This window comes from Camelus dromedarius, chromosome 12 (genome assembly GCF_036321535.1).
Source record: "Camelus dromedarius isolate mCamDro1 chromosome 12, mCamDro1.pat, whole genome shotgun sequence".
Lineage (NCBI taxonomy): Eukaryota > Metazoa > Chordata > Mammalia > Artiodactyla > Camelidae > Camelus > Camelus dromedarius.
In genome coordinates, this window is record NC_087447.1 from 6,717,906 (window position 1) to 6,739,003 (window position 21,098).

Here is a 21,098-nt window from a genome sequence, read left to right on the forward strand (position 1 = left end):
CCCTCCTCCTCTGCTTGAGCCTCTCTCATTTTCTGTTTCTTAAACCTGTCAAGCTGTTTCTAAACTTAGATATTTGTACCTACTGTTCCCTTTGCAGAGGACACTCTTCCTTTGGAAGAATGGGTGTTTCCTTCTTAGCAGTCACAACTCTGCCCAAAGGACACTTCCCTGACTCCCCTCTCCCAGTCACTCTCTGGGACATCGTTATTTTATTTTCATCTTTGCGCTGATTGCTATCTAAAATGACTCCTTATGTGTTTACTTGTCTCTTCTTTATCTCCTCTACCAGAAAGGTAGGGCTTAGCAAGGAGGATCCCCTCTGCCTCGTTCAGCACTAGCTTCAGGGTCCCAGAGTAGGGCCTGCTCCACAAGCAAAGCGTTCAGTAAATACTGCTTGAATGAGCACGAGAAGTCACCTAAGAGGCCAAGTATGATACATGCTATCAGTGCAAGACAGGAAGATAAACAAAAAAGAGAAATAAAAACAGCTCTGGAGAGAAGTCAGCGCTGAAACCCTACGCTCCCCCGGGCTACCCCACTGGAAGCGCGCCACTCGGGCCAGGGCTCAGCTGCCCTCCAACCGCCCTCATTGCTTTGGCCAGGACTTTAGAGCCTGTATACTTTTGGGCTTAAAAGGAGATATGTCAGCACGGAATGATTTCGGAAAAAAAGACAATTTAAATGAATATAGGTAGGGAAATAGAATCTGTTGGGGAAAGGCTAAATGATTTGGGATCTTAGGTGAGAAATGGAAAGCCGGCAGGCAGCTTCAAGAACTGTTCAAAAGTGAGTCAACAATGACACACCTGTCTCATTGTTGGGCTGCCAGGGGCGGTCAGTGAGGACAACGAGCTGAACTGAAAGAACAGCCGGTCTTTATTCACTATGACAGTGGCAGAGGCAGAGAGGCACCAGCTCCCCAGTGGTCCATTTTCCCCAACAGAACAGCACCAGTGAGGGTCCGATGACATGTTGCAGATGGGAACTGTCCCCAGTAAAAGGCTCCTGCCTCTTTGTGGACTGTGGGGGTAGGTGGGAGCATAGGAGAGAGCGCAGGGCTAGCAGTGAAAGGCACTGCATCTAAGTGGAGAAGGTGTCTCAGTCAACGCCCCCACTCAGGAAGTCCTGGCAGAAGCACCCGGGAAGTGCCTGAGCTGAGGTCCCAGAGGGAGGTGCCTGGCTAGAAACAGCCCAGCTGGCCTGGGTGGCCTTGACTGCAATGCCCCCCAGAAAGCCGCATTGCCCTGTGATTCCTGTGGTTGGCCTGAAAAGTCACGTGTAGGATTCTGGCCTGGACCTGGACTCCTCACCAGCCAGAGTCGGTCTGCGTCCAGGGTAACCATCCTCTTCCCCTCCTGCGCCCATGATCTGGCACAGGCTTTACCATTTCTCACTGGGACCAGTGGGAGTCTCCTACCTCTACGTCTCATATCCATTTTTTTTGAGGTTTTTTTTTATTATTATGATTGAGGTATAGCTGATATACCATATTATATAAGTTACAGGTGTTACAACATACAGGTTAGGTTTCACATCTTTGACCCACACTCCGAGTTTCAGTTTTCAAGAACCTGACAAATGGCCTGTCCCCACCCTGACCAAAACCCCATGGGGGTGCCCCACTACCAAGCTTGGGGGTCTACAGGCCCCTCCTGCTCCCTGGGCCTCTCCATGCACTCTCTTGGGACTGCAGTCTCCACACCTGTGCCCCTTGGCCAGGACTATCCTTCCCACTCTGTCTGTCCTTCAAGCTGCAGCTCAAAACTCACCTTGTGCAGTCTCGCCAGGCTTTCCAGGGCCACAGCACTGGGCACTTGCCTTTATGATGACCCTTAGTCACATTCCACCATCACTGTCTGAAAGGTCCTGCCCAGCAGGGACACCATCTTTGCAACCTCATCACACAGGAGGCCTTGCTGAAGAGATGTTGTGAAATGATCAATAAATGAAAAAAAAAAAAAAAAGAATGAATGACTATTCCAAATTCTGTCTCCTTTTTTTTCCCCTAGAATGTCCCTAGCCTGCCCCACTCCTTCCTCAGACACCACCCCCACCACCGTAATCTGAGAAGGAAATTATCAGGGCAGAAGCAAGTCGTGGGCAATACTTGGAATCTGTCTGTTAGCCCATGAGGAGTCCCCATTCTCTGGGAGTCGTTCCTGCTGGAATTCCGGAAAAAGAGGATCAGTGCTGGTCATCCACACACAGATCCAGACAGCTGCACCGCAGCAACCCTCAACAATCAATTTAAAAACTCTGAATTAAATGTTTCTCACCCTTCTCCCATGAAATTAATACCCTGGCCTCTTTTCTGATTAAAAACTTTATTTCCAGAAGCAGAATTGTTTTTAACACAGAGTTCAAGGGATTGGCCTGTCTATAAAGCTCAAATTCCACCTTCCCAAGTCCCCACATCCAGAGAGGCTCAGAAACTATGCAGCCTCACTTCACTGCCCTGATGCCCTTTCTCCTAGACCTTCTCGGGGCTTGGACAACTTTCGCTCAGAGCTTAGACTTGGTCTCCCAACTTGTCTCCCTTCAAAACCTCTCACAAAAGCTCCATTTCCATGGGAAAGAGACCAGCCCTCAATCTGCTGTCTAGAGAGGGCGTTTCCATGGGAAACAGGAGAGGAGGGGGCTCCAGCAGGAAGGGCCCTTCACAGGCAGCAGAGCCTCTCCACCTCCTCCTCACAGGCATAGAAATTCTCAAATAACTCAGGGGAGGTGCCATTGCACTCAAACCACCTCCTCAATGTGCCCAGGGCCCGGAGGGCATCAGCTTTGCTGGGCAGAGGGTCAAAGCCATCCCCTCCGACCCTCTCCTCGTCTCCAGTGCCCATCTCTTCTTTGCACACTCCAGACACAGGCTCCTCGCCCTCCAGGTCCACAAAGCGGGAAAACTCCTCAGGGCTCAGCCCACCGGGGACTTGCGGCATCTCAGAGGCTTTGTCCCAGGCCAGCGGCGTTTTGCCAGGAGCCAGCCCTTCCTGAACGAAGCTGCTTACAATAAGCTGGAGAGGCACCTTGGCCCAGGCCGCAGCTGCTATGTGCAGAGCATCCAGCACTGTGATGCCTGCCCCGGCCTCCACCAATGAGGTGCCAGCCCTCTCGTTCTGGGCAGCAGCCAGCTTGCCCAACAGACGGTACCGGTAATGGGCCTTGAAGGCCCGGACCACGGAGCTGGGCAGGGAAGGCGTGTTGCCAGCAGCTGACAGAGGTAAGAGCCTCACGTGGCAGAGCCCGGGAAGGCCTGCCAACTCCTCCACCACTTGGGCAGCCAGCAGCAAGGCTACCTGTCGGCCCTGCCGCCCCATGTCCCGGTCAAACTGTGCCAACCACTGTGACCAGGGGATGCCCAGGTCAGGGTGGTAGGAGGCAGGCAGAGCCTCGCTGCTGACCCCAAAGAAGCACCTTGGGGCAGCCTGGCGCCCACTGACCAACACCCGCCGTTTCTCTGTGCCCTTGCTGTTGGCACACAGCAGCACCTGCACACGATCACAGGCACCCACTCTGCCGGGCACTGCCCGATAGAGCAAGGGCACTTCTGCACAGCCAAAGATGTCCTCTGGGGAGAAATCTTTAAGGGAAAGAGGCAGCTGGGCCTGGGATGTAGGAGCTGGGGGAGGCGGCTCAGAGGGGAACGGAGGCACCAGTACATGGCGGGCGCCGAAGCCCACATTGTTTCGGCGTTTCCAGCGGACCAGCCAGCCGATGCTGGGCACAAAATCTTGACCCATGATGTCGGCCAGCTCCTTGGCTTTGTGGAGCAGCATGGGCCCCGTCACGTCCCAGGCCTTGGCCCGGGCAATGTGGTACCAGCAGAGCAGTGCCTCGTCGATCCCACTGTACTTGGACTCCCGCTTGCGTTTGCGCTCCCGGTTGGCTGTGCCGCTGCACCAGTCCGCTAGCAACTTCTCCTTATTCTTGCAGATGCGTGAGATCTGGGGCTGGGAGACCTGGAAGCGCCGGGCCACCTCCGACTGGGACATCTTGGACTCATCCAGGAGTTCCAGCACCTGGATCTTCTCAGCCAGGGACAGGGCATGAAGCTTCTTCTTGCTGCACAGTTCCATGGCGCCACCTCAGCACCTGTCAGGGGAGGACTATTGAAGGGGGACAGACGGCTGGGGCCAGGTGGGTTGGGAGAGGAGCGCAGTCAGGAAAAGAGAATGTATGCGGCAGGGAAACAGGCTGGTGTAGGGGAGAGACCGAGGAAGACTGGACCAGCTGGAAGAGGGTGAGGGCACACTGGGTAGGAGGTGAGAGGACTGGGCTGAAAGGAAGGGAAATGGCCAGGCTGGGTGAGCAGTTGGCCAGGCTCTGATCCTGAGGAACACCAGAACAGAGCTGGGGAGAGGGCGGCCCCCTGGTCAGAGGGAGAAGGGAGTCTGGGCTGGGGTTTGGGGGAGAAGGATGAATAGAGCAGAGGGGACAGCTGCAGAGACAACAAAGAAGCGTGGTTGGGGGAGGACAGGGGGCTAGGGCTGAGTGGGGCCAGTGTAGGGGATAATCAGAGCTGGCAGGAGGACTCCCTGGAGGGGGAGAGGGATGATGGCCTAGGCTGGACTTAGATGGAGATGTTGGGGCAGGATGGTGGAGTGAATGAACAGAGTTGAGATGACAGGTGTACAAATGACAAAGAGGGACGGACTGGGGGCTGAAGGAGCAAGTCTAATTTGGTGCTGCGTCCTGAGCAGGTAAGGCTGGGCCGGGATCTCGCCTGGAGGGGGAGTGGGAGACAAGGCCCAAAGGGCAGGTGCACAGGCGACAAAGGGCAACAGGGGTTATGAGGCCGCGGGCAGAGAGAGAGAGGCGGGGTGTCCTCAGCGGGGAGGGTCGTGGCCTGGGAGGGGTACCACGGCGCGGGGACGGGAGTCCGGGACCGTGGTAGGCCGGAAGCCAGGCTCGGCAACCTGGACGGCCTCTTCCCACCGTGACCCGGGGTCCGTCGGCGGGGCGGACCCAGTCATCCGCCAGCCCGGCCACCCAGCCTCCCAGCCTCCAGCTCCGCACCCACCTCAGGCGCTCGTCCCGCGGTTCTCGCCCCGGCCCCGGCCCGGCTCCCAAGCCCCTGTCCCGGCAGCGACCAGAGGGCAGGGGAGAGACGCGCGGAGCGGACCGAGGGGCTGCGCGGGCGTCGAGCAGCGGGAGCGTGCACAGCAGGACCCGGTGCGCGCCGCCCGCGCCGGCCTCTCTCGGGGCTAGGAAGACCGCGGTCAGCCGCTCAGCTCCCACCGCCGCAGCCCCGCCCCGGCACAATCAGATTGGCTCTCAGTGGCGTCCTGTTCCGCCCCCGGCTAAGTCTCATTGGACGTCACGAAAGTGGCGGGTCCTTGGGTCCTCCCGCGGACCAAGCTTCCAGCTCCAGGAGACTGCGAGGCGGAGCCCGGGCGGGGCAGGAGTCCTAGAGGCGCCGCCGGCCCCAGAGGACCTGGCTCTCGGGAAATAGCCTGTCGACCCTCGCGGGCAGCGTGGAGGCCGTAGAGCAGACTACGCGCCCCAGGGTCTTCCTGGCCGTGTCCCTAGGCAGCCTCAGCTTCCTCATCTACCAAGAAGGACTAATACTTCTCACCTAGTGGTTTCGAAAAAATGGATGCAAGTTTTAAGCTACACAAAAGATGTTACCATGGACAGCACTGGTCTCACGTCGATCAGCCCTGCTACAATAAACTACTTACTCTGATTTAGGGCGAATAAAGACTACTTTTTATTAATTTTGGTAGGCAACTTGGCAAGATTCAAGTTCCTACACTCAAGAGCTATTATCATTCCCTTTCTTGGTAACCTTCAAGTTCTTTGCGATCAAATGTGGACTTCTCAGCCTAGGGTCTAGTGCTCCCCATCCTCAACTCCAGCCTACTTTTCTCCTCCCCTCACAGCTCTGATTGGAAGGCTGGGGCCCCACATGAGTTCCCTTTCTCTTAGGCTTCCCTCCCCATCCCAGTTCTACCAGGTAACCCCTCTTCCAGCCTTGCATGTCCCATTCTAAGTACATCTCCTGCAGTTTCAACATTTCCTCACTTCTGCCTGCTACAGTGTTCTCATCAGCATTCTCATTTTTTACATTTGTTTTATCTTTTCTGGCCTTAACACTGCTCAACTACCAAGGATCATTGTTTTTCTCCCTCTACTCCAGGTCTACTTCCACATATAAACAAGAGGACAGGGGCTGGGCTCTGTTCCTAACAGTTCCCAACCTAGAGCACCCTGCTTGCTTATTGAACACAAGGACCCAGACCACTGCCTTCCGGTAGGAGACAGTGGCTTTCAGACTGCCCCAGAAAACCCTAAGGATATTCAGGGTGTTCATAAATGACTGACTTAAATCTTTGAAACAATGGATGCAAGAAAAGGAAACTAATTTTTGTGCACGTAAATATGCCCAGAGGAAGGCTGCAGTGCCGCACTGCAGGCTGAGTTCACACACACTGCACCCAATTCAACAAATGAATGCCAGGCAAGCAAAGTGGATGTGCCTCTGCTCATTCATTACTTGTGCAAAAAGCTTTCACGTGTCTCATCGTAATATCATTAGTTTTCCTGTCATTAATTCTTCATATTTATGTAAGTCAAGCTTCTGGACCTACTTTAAGTATCCAAAATTGTAAGTCAACTTTTATAAACCTGTCACCACTTGTATATAGAAATCCTGCAGAATTTCCTCCAAGCCAACCAAAATTCAGAAGTAAACAGGATGTTAAAGTTGATTTTAACCCAAATTTTTTTTATCAAAACAACTTCACTGTTCTTTATAACAAAGAATTGTTTTAACTTAATTTACATAAGAAATTAAGACAAAGTACCCAATTTTGTAACAACTTAACATACTGAAGTTAAGCAAAACATTTAATCTTGGAGAAAAAACTATGCTTCAAAACATTTCAAAACCACTGTCTTAAGGAAGTAAGGTTTAGGATGAAGTGGCCTCAACCAGGAAAGGGAGTCAAGTGATAAGCAATCCAGCAGAGGGCTCTGTGTAAAAATGTTTATTTGTACTAATACTTAGAATACAGGAACTAAAGAAAGAAAAAAAAGACACCTCAACTCCAAAGCGACAGTGAATTAGGGCCTGCCCACAGCCAAGGGGAAGCACACTCCAGGATGTCCTGGCATGGATTGTCCCCCCACTACTTAATGTGTCACCAGGCAGAAAATTGAAGAATCAGGGTGTGAAGACCTTAGCAGCTGCTAGTGAGCGTGCAAGGGAATAAAGGGATGTCTCTGGCTTCCCACGACCCAGGAGCCAGGATACACAGAACAGGAGGCAGAGGCTCCCAATTCAGTTAAGGGCAGGAGCTGAACGCCCAGGTCCAGGAAGAACAAAAAGGGGATTTCGGAGGTAGGCTTTTTCATCGAGTTAAAAAACAGGCACATTATCCAACATCTCCCTGTGGCCCCCAAGCTGCTGGCCTGGCCCCCTGATGCTTCCCCTCTCCCCATAAAACCAAAAGGAATAAGGAGGGGAGGCAGAAGATAGGAAATAACAAGGGTGGGGAATGCTTCAGTCACTAGAAACCACCTGTGAGCGGGAGCCAGGCGAGCACAAGAATGAATCAGGGTGAAGCTGCTATGCCCCGGGGGTGGGGCAGCGGGAAAAGGGCAGAGCCAAGAGCGTCCTGGCTCAGGCAAGGATCCTGGGTATCAGGAACAGAGGGCCACAGGGAGCCACTCTGGGGAGAGGAGGCGGTGAGGCTAAGCAGCACGAAGGGCACGGGAAGCTCCTTGCCAGCGCCACCTAAGCCCGTGCAGCTCACTCCCAGCTGCTCCTGGCAGAGGCCCCAACCTGGTGGCAGAGCTAGAGGAGTGAGCTGCTCTCCACCCTTTCTCGGAGGACACTGTTTGAACCCTGTGATCACCAGAGCAGGGGCCCAAGGCAGACAGAGTGAATGCACTTCATGGATTCATGGAGAGCAGTGAGAAGCAGGGCCCACAGGTACGCCTTGGGGCAGTGTGCTGCTCCGTTCTCCCTGAGGGCCTGGGGCCAGAGGCGGTCAAGAGCTGCCACCTCAGCTTGCTGCTGCCAAAGGCAGGTTGGCACGACCACCCCGAGGTTCTCTGGACTTGTGAAAGAGAGGAGGGAGGGAAAGGGGGTATGAAAAACAAGAAAGGAGGAGAGAAACAGCTCTAGATGTATGAGGGGTTGGGGGTGGCCACATCAAGAGGAGTTCTGATTCTGGTAGATGGAAGCTTTCTCCTTCAACAGGTCCAGACACAAGTGGCAGCTCCAGCTTCCTGTAGGGAAGCATAACGGGGTTACAGTGGGTCCAACACAGTCCTCATCTGCTGTCCCTCTACGCCTCACACCTCACCTCCAGCAGCAAGATCAGCTACTACAGGACTGGAGATGCCCTGCAGTAGCCAAGTTTCAGATTTATCCTGAGCAAGGAGGAACCTTTAGGTCTTCAAGTATCATGAAAAATAACTCTCAATGGAGATGAAAGAAATAATCACCTGGAGGCCTATTTCACAATACAGACTCTAGGTCCTGCTAAAGAGGGCCTGGGCAGATGTTTTTAAAGCAACCCAGCTTTTAACTATTTTTCTTTCTTTTTTTTAATTGGGGGGGAGGTAATTAGGTTTATTTATTTATTTATGTTTAAAGGAGGAACTGAGAATTGAACGAACCCAGGATCTTGTGCATGCTAAGCACATGCTCTACCACTTGAGCTATACCCTCCCCCTTTAAACTTCTGATTATAGAAGAACCAGACTTTGTTCTCATGGCCCCAAAGGTTAGAATAAAGATCATGAATGGAGGCTCTAAAGAAACCAGTTTTGATTCCACAACACAGGTTCTTGCGAAGACCATGGAAAGATGAGAAGGGCTCCCCTCCAGGTGTCTGAGCAGAGGCTGAGGACCCGATTAGAGGAAAAGGGGGCCAACTATGATGACCCAATTTGTTGTGACCCAAGTCTAGTTTCATAGAAAAACAGGAAATAATGTCCCTTATATGAAAAAATAACTGGCTCATACCTTGCTTATTAATATTTGCTATGGTTGGATTCTTCTACGCTCTTTTTTTTCTTGAGAGACAAAATTAGCCCTTAATGCTTTGAAAGTATAAGCACAATTGTACATATGTGTATTTGAACATTGGTCTGGGGGAACAAAATAATATTCTACAGTTTTTATCAGTTCTTCAGATATGTAACTCAAAAATGTAAGGTCCTTTCTAACCCAAAGGTTAATATGCAGCAGTTAACAAGCTTTTCTACAAATAGCCAGAGAGCATTAAATATTCTAGGCTTTGTGAGCCACATATAGTCTCAGTCACACTTTTTTTTTTTTTAAACTCCCTTTAAAAAATGTAAAAATCATTTTTAGCTTATGACCTACATATATTAGCTGCAGCTAGATCTGGCCAGTGAGTCAGAGTTTGCTAACCCCTGACCTAGAGCCTAGACCATTTGACAATTCTATGGGGGTGCCCCCCAGCTGCCTGCAGCTCTCCTGTACCCCAGTGTCTGGCAGCACTTCAAGAGGAAAGCCCTTCTACAGTTAACATGGAATTGTGTCTGTGAATTGATATCTTATGGTTAAAAATAATGAAACACAAAGTACACTATTTCTCCCCAAACAGATGATGAGAGCTGAGTGCTCCCCTATAGCTGCTAAAGGAATCTCTGACTTTGTTAGTGGCCTCCTTCTGGGGGGGTTGGGAGGTGACAAAAATTTGACCTACAATACAAGTCAGCTCACATCACACAGTGAGCCACTTTCTGTTGCCTGTAGTGTTGGTCCACATCCTTTGTCACAGATACTGGGCATTTTTGTCCTTCTAAGTATGCTTCTGAATTTCTAAAAAGGAGGGGCTTTGAAAGCATTCTGAACTGAGTGAAGGCAAAGTGCCTACTCCCTAATCTGGAAGAATATACCACTGATAAGAAACCTCACCTATTGCGCAGGTGATTTTCCAAGTTACTAATAAAATAACTTCTGAGTAAGAGATCCGGGAAACCTACCTTCAGGAGGCTCAGACATGGACGGGGTGAGACAATACATGTGGTAGCCACGATCACAGTCATCACAGAAGAGCAGCTGGTCCTAGAGAAGGCAAGACAGAAGAGGGAGGGGAGAGGAAAATGACTAATGGGCTGCAGTTGGGCCCCTGGGGCAGGTAAGGAAGGTGGGCTTCTGTAGACACTGCTGCTACTTCCAAGATGGGTGGGACAGATGGCAGGTAAGGACAGACATGGGACTCTCCAGACAGAATACCACTGCTGTCCATCTCCACCCAGTCAGAGTCACTGTCATCCCACTTGGACGCTACCAGCTGCTTAACTGAGCTTATGGCCTCCAGAGTGTTCTCCACAGAGCAACCACAGTTATCTTTTTAAAATGTTACGACAGACCACATTACTCCTGATTAAACTCTCAGACCTGGTGGTCCCTGCCTTCCAGTCTCCACTTCTACTTGATCTCCCACTGCAGGGAGGCTCCAGCTGGCCCCAGGGCCCTCAAGCCACTGGCTTGTCCACCTACAGGCCTCTGACTTGCTGTTCCTTCCTGGGAATGCCCTACCTCCAGGTCTTCTTGGACGGTCTCCTTTGTATGACCCAAACCTCTACAGCAACATCATCTCCTCAGAAAAGGCCTGACTACCCACACCAGGTATCTCGTTACTCTCTGCCACATTACTAGTTCCATTTTCTTTGTGGTTCATCATAAAAATGTCACTCATTTCCTTGCTTATTTCTTGTTCCCACAAGAAGGTAAACTCTACAAAAGCAGGGACCTTGTTTGTCTTCAGTGTCCTTGGTGCCTAGTACAGTATCTGACACAAAGTAGGTGACCAGTTAATACCTGCCAAACAAACCAAAGTTCCCGCTGGGATGCTGGGGAGGGGTGTGCAGGGAGGTCTTCCCCTTTTAAAAGAAAGCTCACTTTGGAGGGACAGTGGAAAGGACAGTAAGAGCTGAGGAGCGTGGGGGGCTGGGGCACGCACATCATTCTCGGAGGTGCCACAGATGTTGCAGCACTTGCACTCGATGCACTGCCAGCGGTAGGTCTTCACAGCTGCCATCATCACGGGCGTGAACTGGAGGCAGGACGGATGCCCTGTGGGGGGAGCGAGTGAAACAGGCATCCGGAAACTGGGGAGAAGCGAGGTGCCCCGGTTGACTGCCAAAGTCACTGGATGCTGGCAAGCCCTGAGCCCCTCGGAGACTGGGTGCTGGCTGAGGCCGCCCTGGCCCTGGGTTGCAAGTACCTGAGCGGCCACAGTCAGAACAGGATACCAGCTCCTCGGGTTGTCCTGTCTTCTTGTTGATCTTGGAGTCCCCCAGGCAGAAGTCACAGTAGTTGTTGGGCAGGGCCAAACCATCGGGACCTTTCTTGGCTACAGGGAGAAAGGGAAGAACTTTGATGATACCCATGTGGGCCCCTGGCTCTCTCAACATCCCTGCGAGGAGGAGTTTTCATAACCAGGCCGACTCCTGCTTGCCCCACCTCCGACACCTCAGCTTACATTTCTGCTCCTCGGACCTCTGGGAAACCGGGGTGGGTGGCTGCGAGTCTTCCTTGTCCTCGCCCTCCTCCTCAGCCAAGTGGGAGTGGGCATAGTGGTAACTGAGGCCTGGTCGGTTCTTGTAACGTTTTCCACAAACTGAGTGGGCAGAAGATTGCAGAGAAAGGTGTGAGGATCTGAGAGTGCCAGATCCCTGCCCCTCTAAGCTGTGGGGCTCCACCTGAGGCAGAGGTAACCACCCCCATCGGCTCTGCTCGGGGACAGGTCTTCAGTGACAGCCGCCTCCCCCTGGCTAGGAACATCAGGTCCTAGGGCTTTCCAGCTTCCATGGCTATTCTCCCTCCTAAACCCCAGCCCATGGACATCTCTACTCTTCCACAGAGGCTGCTAGGAGGGGAGCCCATCCACACTGGCCCTGGGAATAGTCTGGGGAGTTCCAGGTCAGGAAGGAAAGGATATTTCTACAGTCTTGTAACATGGCAGAAGGAGGAAAGGTAAGGAAGAGACTCTGAACGTTTTTACGTCTCCATAAATGTGGGAGGCTCATGCCACACCATATGTACAACACAGTCCATCTCTGCCCAATGTGGATAAAGGAGCAGGGAGTGGATCTCTTGGGGATAACCTACCGAGTTTCCTGGGGCTGCTGTCCCGCAAAGAAATTCAAAGACACTCCCACATCAATGCCCTGCCCAACCCCACCAACTAGCAAGGAAAGCAGATCCCCATGAGGCATCTTGTACTCTTGAGCACTGACACCAAGAAGAGCAAGGGGTCGGCAGGAAAGGAATGGGGAAGGGATGGGAGGAGGTGGCGGATGGTGGGGAACATTAGCTGACCACCAGGTATCTGTTTTGGGGAAAGGGGAGCAGAGGGCTCTGTTTCTAACAGGTTCCTTATAATGCTTTTGAAGCCACCCCATGCAGTGGGCCCAAGCAGTCCCAGGAGCAAGCTTGTGGGAGACAAGCAGTGGTAAAGGCAGCTTCCAGGACTGTGAGGACCAGAGCACAGCACAAAGCCATCGCTCCTATCCCCATGCCATTCCAGAGATTTAAAAACTAGCATCACAGATGAGAAAGGCAGGAACAAGGGAGGAGGGGAAAAGGGACAGGAAAACCAAAAGTCTGAAAAGTTGAGAGAGCTACCTCTCTGGGGCGCTTTCGAGGTATGCTTTTGTTTGAAACTATCTGAAAGACAGAAAGAAAAGTCATGAGAAGAAGGCCTTGATACACTTGAGACAGGTGCAGCAGCAGCAGCAGAAAAGTGGAGTAAACGAGAGAGAAACCCCAGCGGTGATGGTGCTCCCAGGATGGAGAGACAGAAGTGGGGCGAGTCAGAGAAAAGGGGGAGAGAGAACAGACATCGAAAAACTTGGTGCTGGACTTCAGGGGCCCTGGCTTGATTGGGGCCAGCAGACCTGGATGCCATCAGGTTGAAAGGCCAACACTGCCTGCTGTGTGTGCCCCCTCAGACACCCCCACCCCAGAGGACAGCAGAAATCTCCCCCAGAACATGCAGGTCCCCCCCATCGTGGAGTAGAGGCCAGGGCCTCTCAGGGATCTCAGGGGGCCAGTCAGCAGGTAGGACAAGAGCCCAGGCTTGTTTTATCACTTTGAGTAAGAGCACAACCTTCCCTCCTCGCATATCCCGAGGAGCTGGGTCCAAGGCAAGGACTAGCCACCCACTCGTGAGGCACTCACTGTCACAGGCATAGGGCTTGTCCCGATCCTCCAGGATGGCAGCGTCCAGCTTCTTACGGGCACTGCCCACACCTTTACCCTGTTAAGAACAAAAAGATGCTCTTACTAAGGTATCTAGGTCGGAAGAGTTAGACTCTCCTGGAGTGGCTGCTAACCTCACCCAAGAGTGAAAATGGCAACAAGCAATAAAAGAGTGAGCCTCCGCAGGCCCCCCGCTCCCCCAGGCCGTAGGCAGCACCCTGGCCCTCACCTTGGATTTTCCCTTGCCGCGACGCTTGGGAGTGTCTTCTTCATAGTCCTCATCGTCAAGGTCATCCAGGAAATCATCCGGTTCTAGGATCCGCTGAGTGGACAGAAAGATCAGAATGGGCAGAAATAATGTACCTCCAAAAGGTCCCCCACGATGGGTCCGGCCAAGGCTGTCCAGAACCTCCTCTGTGACCTGGCCCCTCCACTCGAGCCTCACACCTCCCTGCTGCCCTTCAACACCCTATCATCCTGTTGTTTCAAAGCTTTGGGCTCTCCTTCCTCTGTGCCTCTCTTCATGTTGTCCTGGCCTGTCCTAGCCTGGACTGCCTCTCCCACCACCTCCAAGTGGACGAATCAAGTGTCGTGTTTTTCAGAAAACTTTCCCTGATACTTCACAGCCGTGCCCTCTCCTGCCTCTGATCTGACACCCTGAGAGCACGCTGTCAGTGGCTTCCTTTCTAACACCTCACTTCCTAGATTTAAATTAGAGCTTTCCTATTTACTTGTGTGGCCTTGTGGGAGGTTTTGTTTTTTGTTTTTTAAAATTTTTTACTGCTCTGCTTCAGTCTCCCTGTATGTGAAATGGGGACCACTATTTCATAAGGTTGTAGAGACTGGAGAAAATGATGGAAAAGCACTCAGCACAGTGCCTCACATATTTTTAGCTCTTATTGTTTTATGTACAGTTTTATCTTCTTGTTGGCAGGGACAGGTCTGCGCTACCCCCAGGCACCAAAAAATTTTGTGACAGAAGATGAATGAGTGAGAGCCTGTACTTAGAAGGAAGGGAACGGAGAAGACTGGATGGTAACAACGAAGCCACTCAGAACTTAGAGTTCATTAAGGAATGAGCAGGAACAGAACTCCAGGGGTCTGCCCCCTGGCCCACAGCTTCTGCTTCTATTGTGATTACTGGGTGGCCTCTGATGAAGAGGATGCTGGTTTCCATTAAAGTCCCTCAACCACAGAGTTAATCTTGTACCTTCCGTGCTCGACTATTCGTCACAGGAAACTCGCCCAGGCTGTCATCATCAACTCGAGGATCCGGGGCACCTCGCTTCTCCAGGGGGTCAGTGCGCAATAGAGCTTCTAAACTACTGCCGTCCTGAGAGATAAGTCCCTCCTTCTTCAGGGTCTGGTCTGTGTCTGCAGGCAAGGTCAGGATGGGCAGAGGCTCAGAAGGGCTGAAAGAAGACCACTCTGGGTCTACACAGGACACAGTGCTAGACCAGCCACAAGCCAGTCACTGTCTTCTGGTCTCTGGCTGCCCAGAAACTAAGACACCATAGTCCATCTTGGCACCATAACATATTTGTTTACCTGTCTCTACTAGACTGAGTTCTTAAAAGGAAGGAATCACATCTTATTCAAGTTAGTATCTTTAGGATCTCGCACTGGGGCTGGTTCATAACAGGTGATTAGTAGGCCTCCCTGCTCAGGGTGGTGTGCTTTACCTGGTTTAATTGATGGGAAAGAAAGCCTCGGATCCTCAGGAGGGTGTGCTCGCCGCTTTTTCCGCCAGCGCCGGGCAGGGTAGGAGTATAGCTGCCCAGAGGCCAATCCTGTGGAAGGAAGGAAGGGAGAGAAGTCAAATCCTAACCCAGTCCTAGAAAATGATACCACACTTTCTAGATGAATAGGCTCTCACTGAGTTCTAGAGCAAAGGAGGAATATGGACAGTGAGCGTCTAGAGACAGAGGAGGCATGGTTTATGGAAAAGAAAAACAGATGTAAACTCAGGGGCTCTGGCTAACACATAGCTCTCCAGAAGCCCAGTAACAGCCTCAGTAGCACAGCCCTGTAGCAAACAAAGCTGCTTCATCCTCCCTGGGCTTCTAATCATGGGAAGACCTGATTCATCCATGGGTAGAAAGCAGCAGGAAAAACCCTCCTAGCTGGCTCACCACCTAAGCTGAGGAGGCTTCTTCCTCCTTGTGCTCCCAAGTGGACCCTCACCTGGACCCCGGTGTCGCTTTTCCATCCAGATGTAACAGTTGCTCTGGGCTACTCCGGTCTGTGAGTCCAAGAAAGGCAGGCGCACGCTGCGCTCAGCACAGAGGCGGGCATTGTAATTGTGGCACTGCTCCATGGCATCTTTGTAATACTGCTCCCCAAGGCTGCAGGAAAGACAAAAATGAGGTGTGTTTGTGCTGGGAGGTAGGGGTGAGAGGTGCTTAGCTCTCCCTCTCCCTTGCCACCTGCTTCTCTAGATGGCTCAAGGGACTGGGAAACTGTCACTTTGCTTTAATTTCTTTCACCTCTGCCTCATGGGACACCAAGCCCCTGCACTAAGCCATCATGAGGTAAGATACTTTACAAATAAATTACCATCAGGAACACACAATTTCATCATGTGTCCAATCAGACCTTACTCTGACCCATAAGGAGGGGAAGAAAGCAATGTTCATTCCGTGCCTCTCGTGAGACCAACCCTGTGCTAGCCAAGACGCTATTCCTCTTGACCCTCAGGATTCTGAGAAGCAGAGGTTACTTCCTTTTTATAAATGAGAAAAGAGTTCAAAAGGTCTGGGGAACTTACTCAACTATATTTATCAAACTAAACTACAGAGTAATCTACACAATGAAATTCTACTTAGCCATAAAAAAGAAAAAAGGAAGTTCTTCATGTAAACAGTCTCCAAGATAACTAGGGAAAAGAAAAAAGGTACAGGCTGAGGAGTGTTATAGGATGCTACCATTTATGTAACCAAGTGGTGGAAAAGAAACTATAGGCCTTCAAGGAGAAAAACCAGGTGACTAGAGGACTTTCTCCTCTGTGCCACTCTGCATCTTTTGAATTCTGAACTAGGTATTTTCCCAACTAACTGATTCTATATACTAATTTTACAATCATTGGAAAACATCTGAAAATACCTGAACACTCTTGAAGTCCACCTTTTACTGAGCACCATTATACTGATACAAAAGCTGTTTGCTCAAAGGCCTATCCTAGACCCTTCTCCATTCTCACACCATCAATTTTTTTAGGAAAGAATCTTCTTAGACTCAAAAGATTTAATTTGAAATCTGAATTTTTTAAGTGCTTTAAAAAGCTGCAAAACTGCACAGTGCCAGTAGTTATCTGGTTCAAAGAATCATGTAAGTAGAACCAATCTTGTTCTCATCTTTCAGGGTTTAACAAGTACTGGAGCTTTAACTATAACAATTCACATTTACATATTTGATCAATCTTAAAATAAACAGAGGGCAGAGGTGATTTCTTTCCCACAATATTCCCGGCACCCATGAAGGTGTCTGGGACATCTTGACTTGACTTGGTAGTAAAATGACCTGGCATGGCTGAAAGTCACCACATAAACATGGACATTTAGTCAACCCATGTGGACCTCAGGTTCCTATGCTATAAACTAGGCTGAACTAGATAAGCTCTGACATACTCTACAGAGGGAGACTCTTAGCATGAGAACCTAAGTAGCCTGTTGCTTATGTCCTCGACTACAACTCAAGCTACACCAACAAACCCTGCTCTGGAATGTGAGGGGGCTTTTACTGGGCAGCCACAATAGACCACTTAGGCACAGCTTGGCATGCTCCCAGCAACTGAAAAAGACGCACATTGCACACAAGGCAGTGACACCACAAGATAGCCTGGCTTGATTCAGTGAGCTATAATAACTGTAATTTGAGGTAGGCATGAATCTGGTGTTGGAGATTAGAGAGAAGGGAACAGACTCACATTTGCTCGCCTTTAGGAGGCAGCCATGTCCTCACTAAACAGAGGAAAACTGGATAAACAAGGCTGAGTGCAGCAGCTCCTTTGTTTCTGCTGATGGGAATTGATACTGACACTGGAAGTCAAATGGAAGGAAGGGCCAGACAGGCTGAGAGCTGCAAAGTCAGAGCCAGGAGGCTGGACACAGTCTGGAAGGGGATGAATGAGATGTTCTATCAAAGCTCTTGGGAGTTAACTGGGATTTCAGAAGGTGAGGCAAACTGTCTCGTGAGTAAGAGAGTTGAGAATTAAACACACATTGGAGGGAGGCAGGATCTGATGAGGACAGAGCAAGAGAGAATGAGAGAAATACTCTTAAGTACTTAAGGCTCCCATTGCAAGAAATTTCAAGCAAACATTATTCTTCAGATCTCGTTACATAACTCAGAAGGTTTCAAAACCAGTCAGCAGCAACAGCTATTTTACATTATTATTTTGCCCTAATAAGACCCCTTAAAGATTGTTTCAATTCTGATACCACATTTGGGAGGGAATTTACAACTAGGAAAATTCCTGTCCTAGGACAAAATGCAGGTCAGAAAAGATGAGCTAGTGACCCTGACCTCGATGTATAACCTCTGCTGTTGGAAGACTAGGCACACCTTTATCAAGAGATGTGCCAGAAAAGCATCTCTTTCCAGGATGAGAATGGTATAGAAAGAATGGAAGCCCCTTCTTAAAGGGCAAGTTCCGTAGGTGACTGTATTAAATGTGGTCCACAGCTCTCTACAGCTAGAACTGAGAAGGAGAAAGTTGGTTTCTCATCACTCAGGAATCAGTGGCTGGCGACCCTCAAAATCGCTATAGTTCTTTAAAGAAAAATAAGAAGTCATGCTCTATGTAAATGGGCACACCTCACTTCTAACACCACATAAAAGGGCTGGTAACCCTATTTCACAGATGAAAGCCTTTCAACATAAGGACACAAAGAATCTCATTACATGTAACTCTTAAACCTAGGCAAGTCTGACATTCCCCCAGTATAGTAAGATTTCCAAGGTGGAAGCTTTGGTTCTTTTTTGAGAAACAAGAAACTTGTGTAAAACCTTCCCTTACAATGGGGTGGGAGGAGTCAACAAAGAGAAAGGCAGGGAAACAAAGAACATCTGAGTCAGGAAGGATAACTATATAAATGATAGATCAACAGCGTCATCTCTAAATTGAGGGAAATGTCAGCTTGAAGAGAGAGCTGGGGAAACTGGAGTGGGCAGATCAGAAAGATAACAGTGTTGGGAGGAGGGGTGGCTGAAAGAGGCGGCAGGATGGAGCTGAAAGCAAATTAAAAAACACACACACACGCACACACACAAGAGGAGAAGGAGAAGGCACTTAGCGTAATGGAAGTGGGAAAGCATTCTCAAAGAAAAGGCTCCAGGTAGGGGGAGGGAGAGAAGCAATGTCTCCTTAAAAAAGGCTCTTGGGAAGAGTGTGGCTCAGCCCATGACACAGACAGATGAGAAGCTTTGAGTCCCTTAGAAGAGTTCCCAAACCTTTACTTTGTCATCCAGTCAAAAGCCAAAAACCCTGACTGGACAACTAGACATCTCAATTTTCTTACCCCTGCCCCAAGCCACATTTATCCATTAAAAGGAGCTTGCTCTATTCGCCCACGGGGCATGCACCCATTTCAAAACTCATTCAGATTCTTCTTCAGGGAGGAGACTGGGTTAAATCAAGTCCCAAAGCATCTTTAACTCACAGCTAGCAGGTCATTCTCCACTTACCCAACAACCATTAACTTTAACTTGGCTGGAAATCTGCCCAGCCCGAGTGTTGCACAGCGAATACGGCCGACCTAGATGCCCCTCTAGGCTGCCAGGGAATCCTGGGCTGCGTCCGTCCAGGGCCCGTTTTCTGATGGCTGCGATTGGCGACACACACAGACACACACACACACAGCCCGCCCCAGAACGTCACCGGGCTGTTTAGAACAAAACAGCCCACCGGTGCTTAACGGCGCAAGGGCTGCAGAGACGATAGGGAGGGGTCGGCGGCTGAGCTTCTCGGGGGCTCAGGCCGCTCCCGGGTCCGCCCTCGGCCCGGCTCCACCGGACTGAGGCGTCTCGGGAGCGAACCTGGGACTGTCTCTCGTACGCAACGAGGGCGCCATACTCTGGAAACCGTCAACCTGAACGGAGCGCCCAGACCGCACATCCCCACAGGGAGGCTGCCCGTTAGGGGCTCCCGTGTGCCCCGCTCAGGGCCTCCACAAGTTTTCAAAGAAGCGCAACGTCTTCTTCGGAGTCTTCTGTTGCCCTCCCGACTAGGAGTCGCAGCACGGCCTTCCCGGGCAAGTCCCTCTCTCTGCCTCGTTGTTCCCGCACCGCTCCCAACTCACAGGCCCCTTACAAGACCTCCCGGTCTAGGAGAGAAAGAAACGGCCACTCACAGCTTCACTACATTTTCCACCACAGCCGCCATCTTCCCAGCTCTTCTCCCGCAGGCCGGGAGGCCCGGAGCCCGCAGTGCGCAGGCGCCGGGACCGCACTGGGAACCAGGTTCCTCGTCCTTCTGCGCAGGCGCCGTCCAGGCGCGCGCGCACAAGAGCGAGCGGCGGAGAACAAGCTTCGTGTCTGCTCTCGGGGCCAGGGCGCTGAGGGACGAATGCGCAGGCGCGACGGAGACGGGTAGAGTTGGGGGCCGCGAGGGCCTCCCCGAGGCTACTGCTCCATCTCTGCATCTTCCCTTAAGTGGAGCGGGATGTGATAGGGAGGATCGGGCCTGGTCTCGAAACGAGAAGGTGAGAAGTTAGTGAAAATTGGCAGACCCAGTGGTGGTCTAGATGGAGCTAGTGCGCCCTGCTACCTCACCGACCTTTAACCTTGTGGTTAACTCTTTGCCCTCACTTACGGGTCAGGAGTTGGTGAGAACCCGAAGGTAAGCGTACAGTCTACTTGGCTTGCCAAACATGTGCCCATTTTAGGGAGAGGAAAATTTGCTCCCAGAACCTGGCAGTTCTTTGGCCAGAGTATTGGGATCTGACAAAATTCCCCCACCTTCCTGCCCCCAAACCCAGCCACCAGCTTGATTGGTGCCCACCTCTTCTCCCCTACTTCCTACTCCTAAACTCGTTCCCTCCACCAAAGAACTTCCCTCCTGCAGCTATTCCTCTCTCTTCTGTACCATTTATTTCTCCTTCACTATTGAATCATGCAAATTCTCGCCTACAGACTTGGCTTAATAGCCTCTACCGTTAACACAACGTTGTAAATTAACTATATGTCAATAAAATAAATAAAATAAATGGGATTAAAGCATCAGAGCCCCTCCTTAGGCCCATATCTGCCTTTATCACCCCATTTCTTCTCACTCTTTTAAAGCAAATACTCAAACAAGTTTATACTGTAGAGCACAGGGAACCATATTCAATATCTTGTAGTAACCTGTGGTGAAGAAAAATATGAGAATGAATGTATGTATGTTGCTATGTGACTGAAGTATTGTGCTGTACACCAGAAATTGACACATTGTAAACTGACCGTACTTCAATAAAAATATATTTTAAAAAATTTAAAAAATAAAGCAAATACTCATTTCATACTCCCTACATATATCTATATTCACACGTATGACTGAATCACTATGCTGTACACCAGAAACTAACACAACATTGTAAGTCAACTATACTTCAATTTTAAAAAATGCTCCATCAATGAACAATAGATACTCTACATGATCTGAACCAGTGACTGCTATGTATAGTGTTTCTCTCACAGACAGGAACCAAGGAGTGGAAATTGGGGTGCAGCCTCTTGCAATCTCAACTACTGACTCTTTTCCAAACTGTTTTCTGTCCCTGCCACTCTGGGCTCTGGTTGATCTAGAACCTTTAGGACTCAAGGAAAGAAAACTTCCACCAGGGGGTGCAATAATGATTTCTCTAAATTAGGAGCTGAGACTGTCAAAGGGCTATTTTGAGTTTCACCTGCCACTGGGCAAGAAAGTAAA

The 21,098-nt window shown here is 50.6% G+C and overlaps 2 protein-coding genes across 4 annotated transcripts; both read right to left on the reverse strand.

Annotated features, from left to right (window-relative positions):
* Positions 1-2,290: 2,290 nt before the first annotated feature.
* Positions 2,291-5,234, reverse strand: TIGD3 (tigger transposable element derived 3). Its single transcript, XM_031448194.2, has 2 exons — positions 5,018-5,234; positions 2,291-4,089 (listed from the first exon to the last, which is right to left on the reverse strand). The coding sequence occupies exon 2, from the start codon at positions 4,071-4,073 to the stop codon at positions 2,658-2,660; it is 1,416 nt and encodes a 471-aa protein (XP_031304054.1). The 5' UTR covers positions 4,074-4,089; positions 5,018-5,234; the 3' UTR covers positions 2,291-2,657.
* A 1,737-nt stretch (positions 5,235-6,971) lies between these two features.
* On the reverse strand, positions 6,972-19,676 carry DPF2 (double PHD fingers 2). 3 transcript variants are annotated; one of them, XM_010996009.3, is made up of 12 exons: positions 19,540-19,676; positions 15,374-15,534; positions 14,872-14,979; positions 14,400-14,563; positions 13,419-13,511; positions 13,169-13,247; positions 12,614-12,655; positions 11,469-11,606; positions 11,211-11,339; positions 10,947-11,059; positions 9,964-10,045; positions 6,972-8,232 (listed from the first exon to the last, which is right to left on the reverse strand). In XM_010996009.3, exons 1-12 carry the CDS (start codon positions 19,569-19,571, stop codon positions 8,156-8,158), a joined length of 1,218 nt encoding a protein of 405 aa, XP_010994311.1. In that variant the 5' UTR covers positions 19,572-19,676; the 3' UTR covers positions 6,972-8,155. The 3 variants fall into 3 exon arrangements, with proteins under 3 accessions (XP_010994311.1, XP_031303876.1, XP_010994312.1); XM_031448016.2 differs by lacking the exon at positions 19,540-19,676 and adding an exon at positions 18,875-19,451; XM_010996010.3 differs by lacking the exon at positions 12,614-12,655.
* Positions 19,677-21,098: the final 1,422 nt, after the last annotated feature.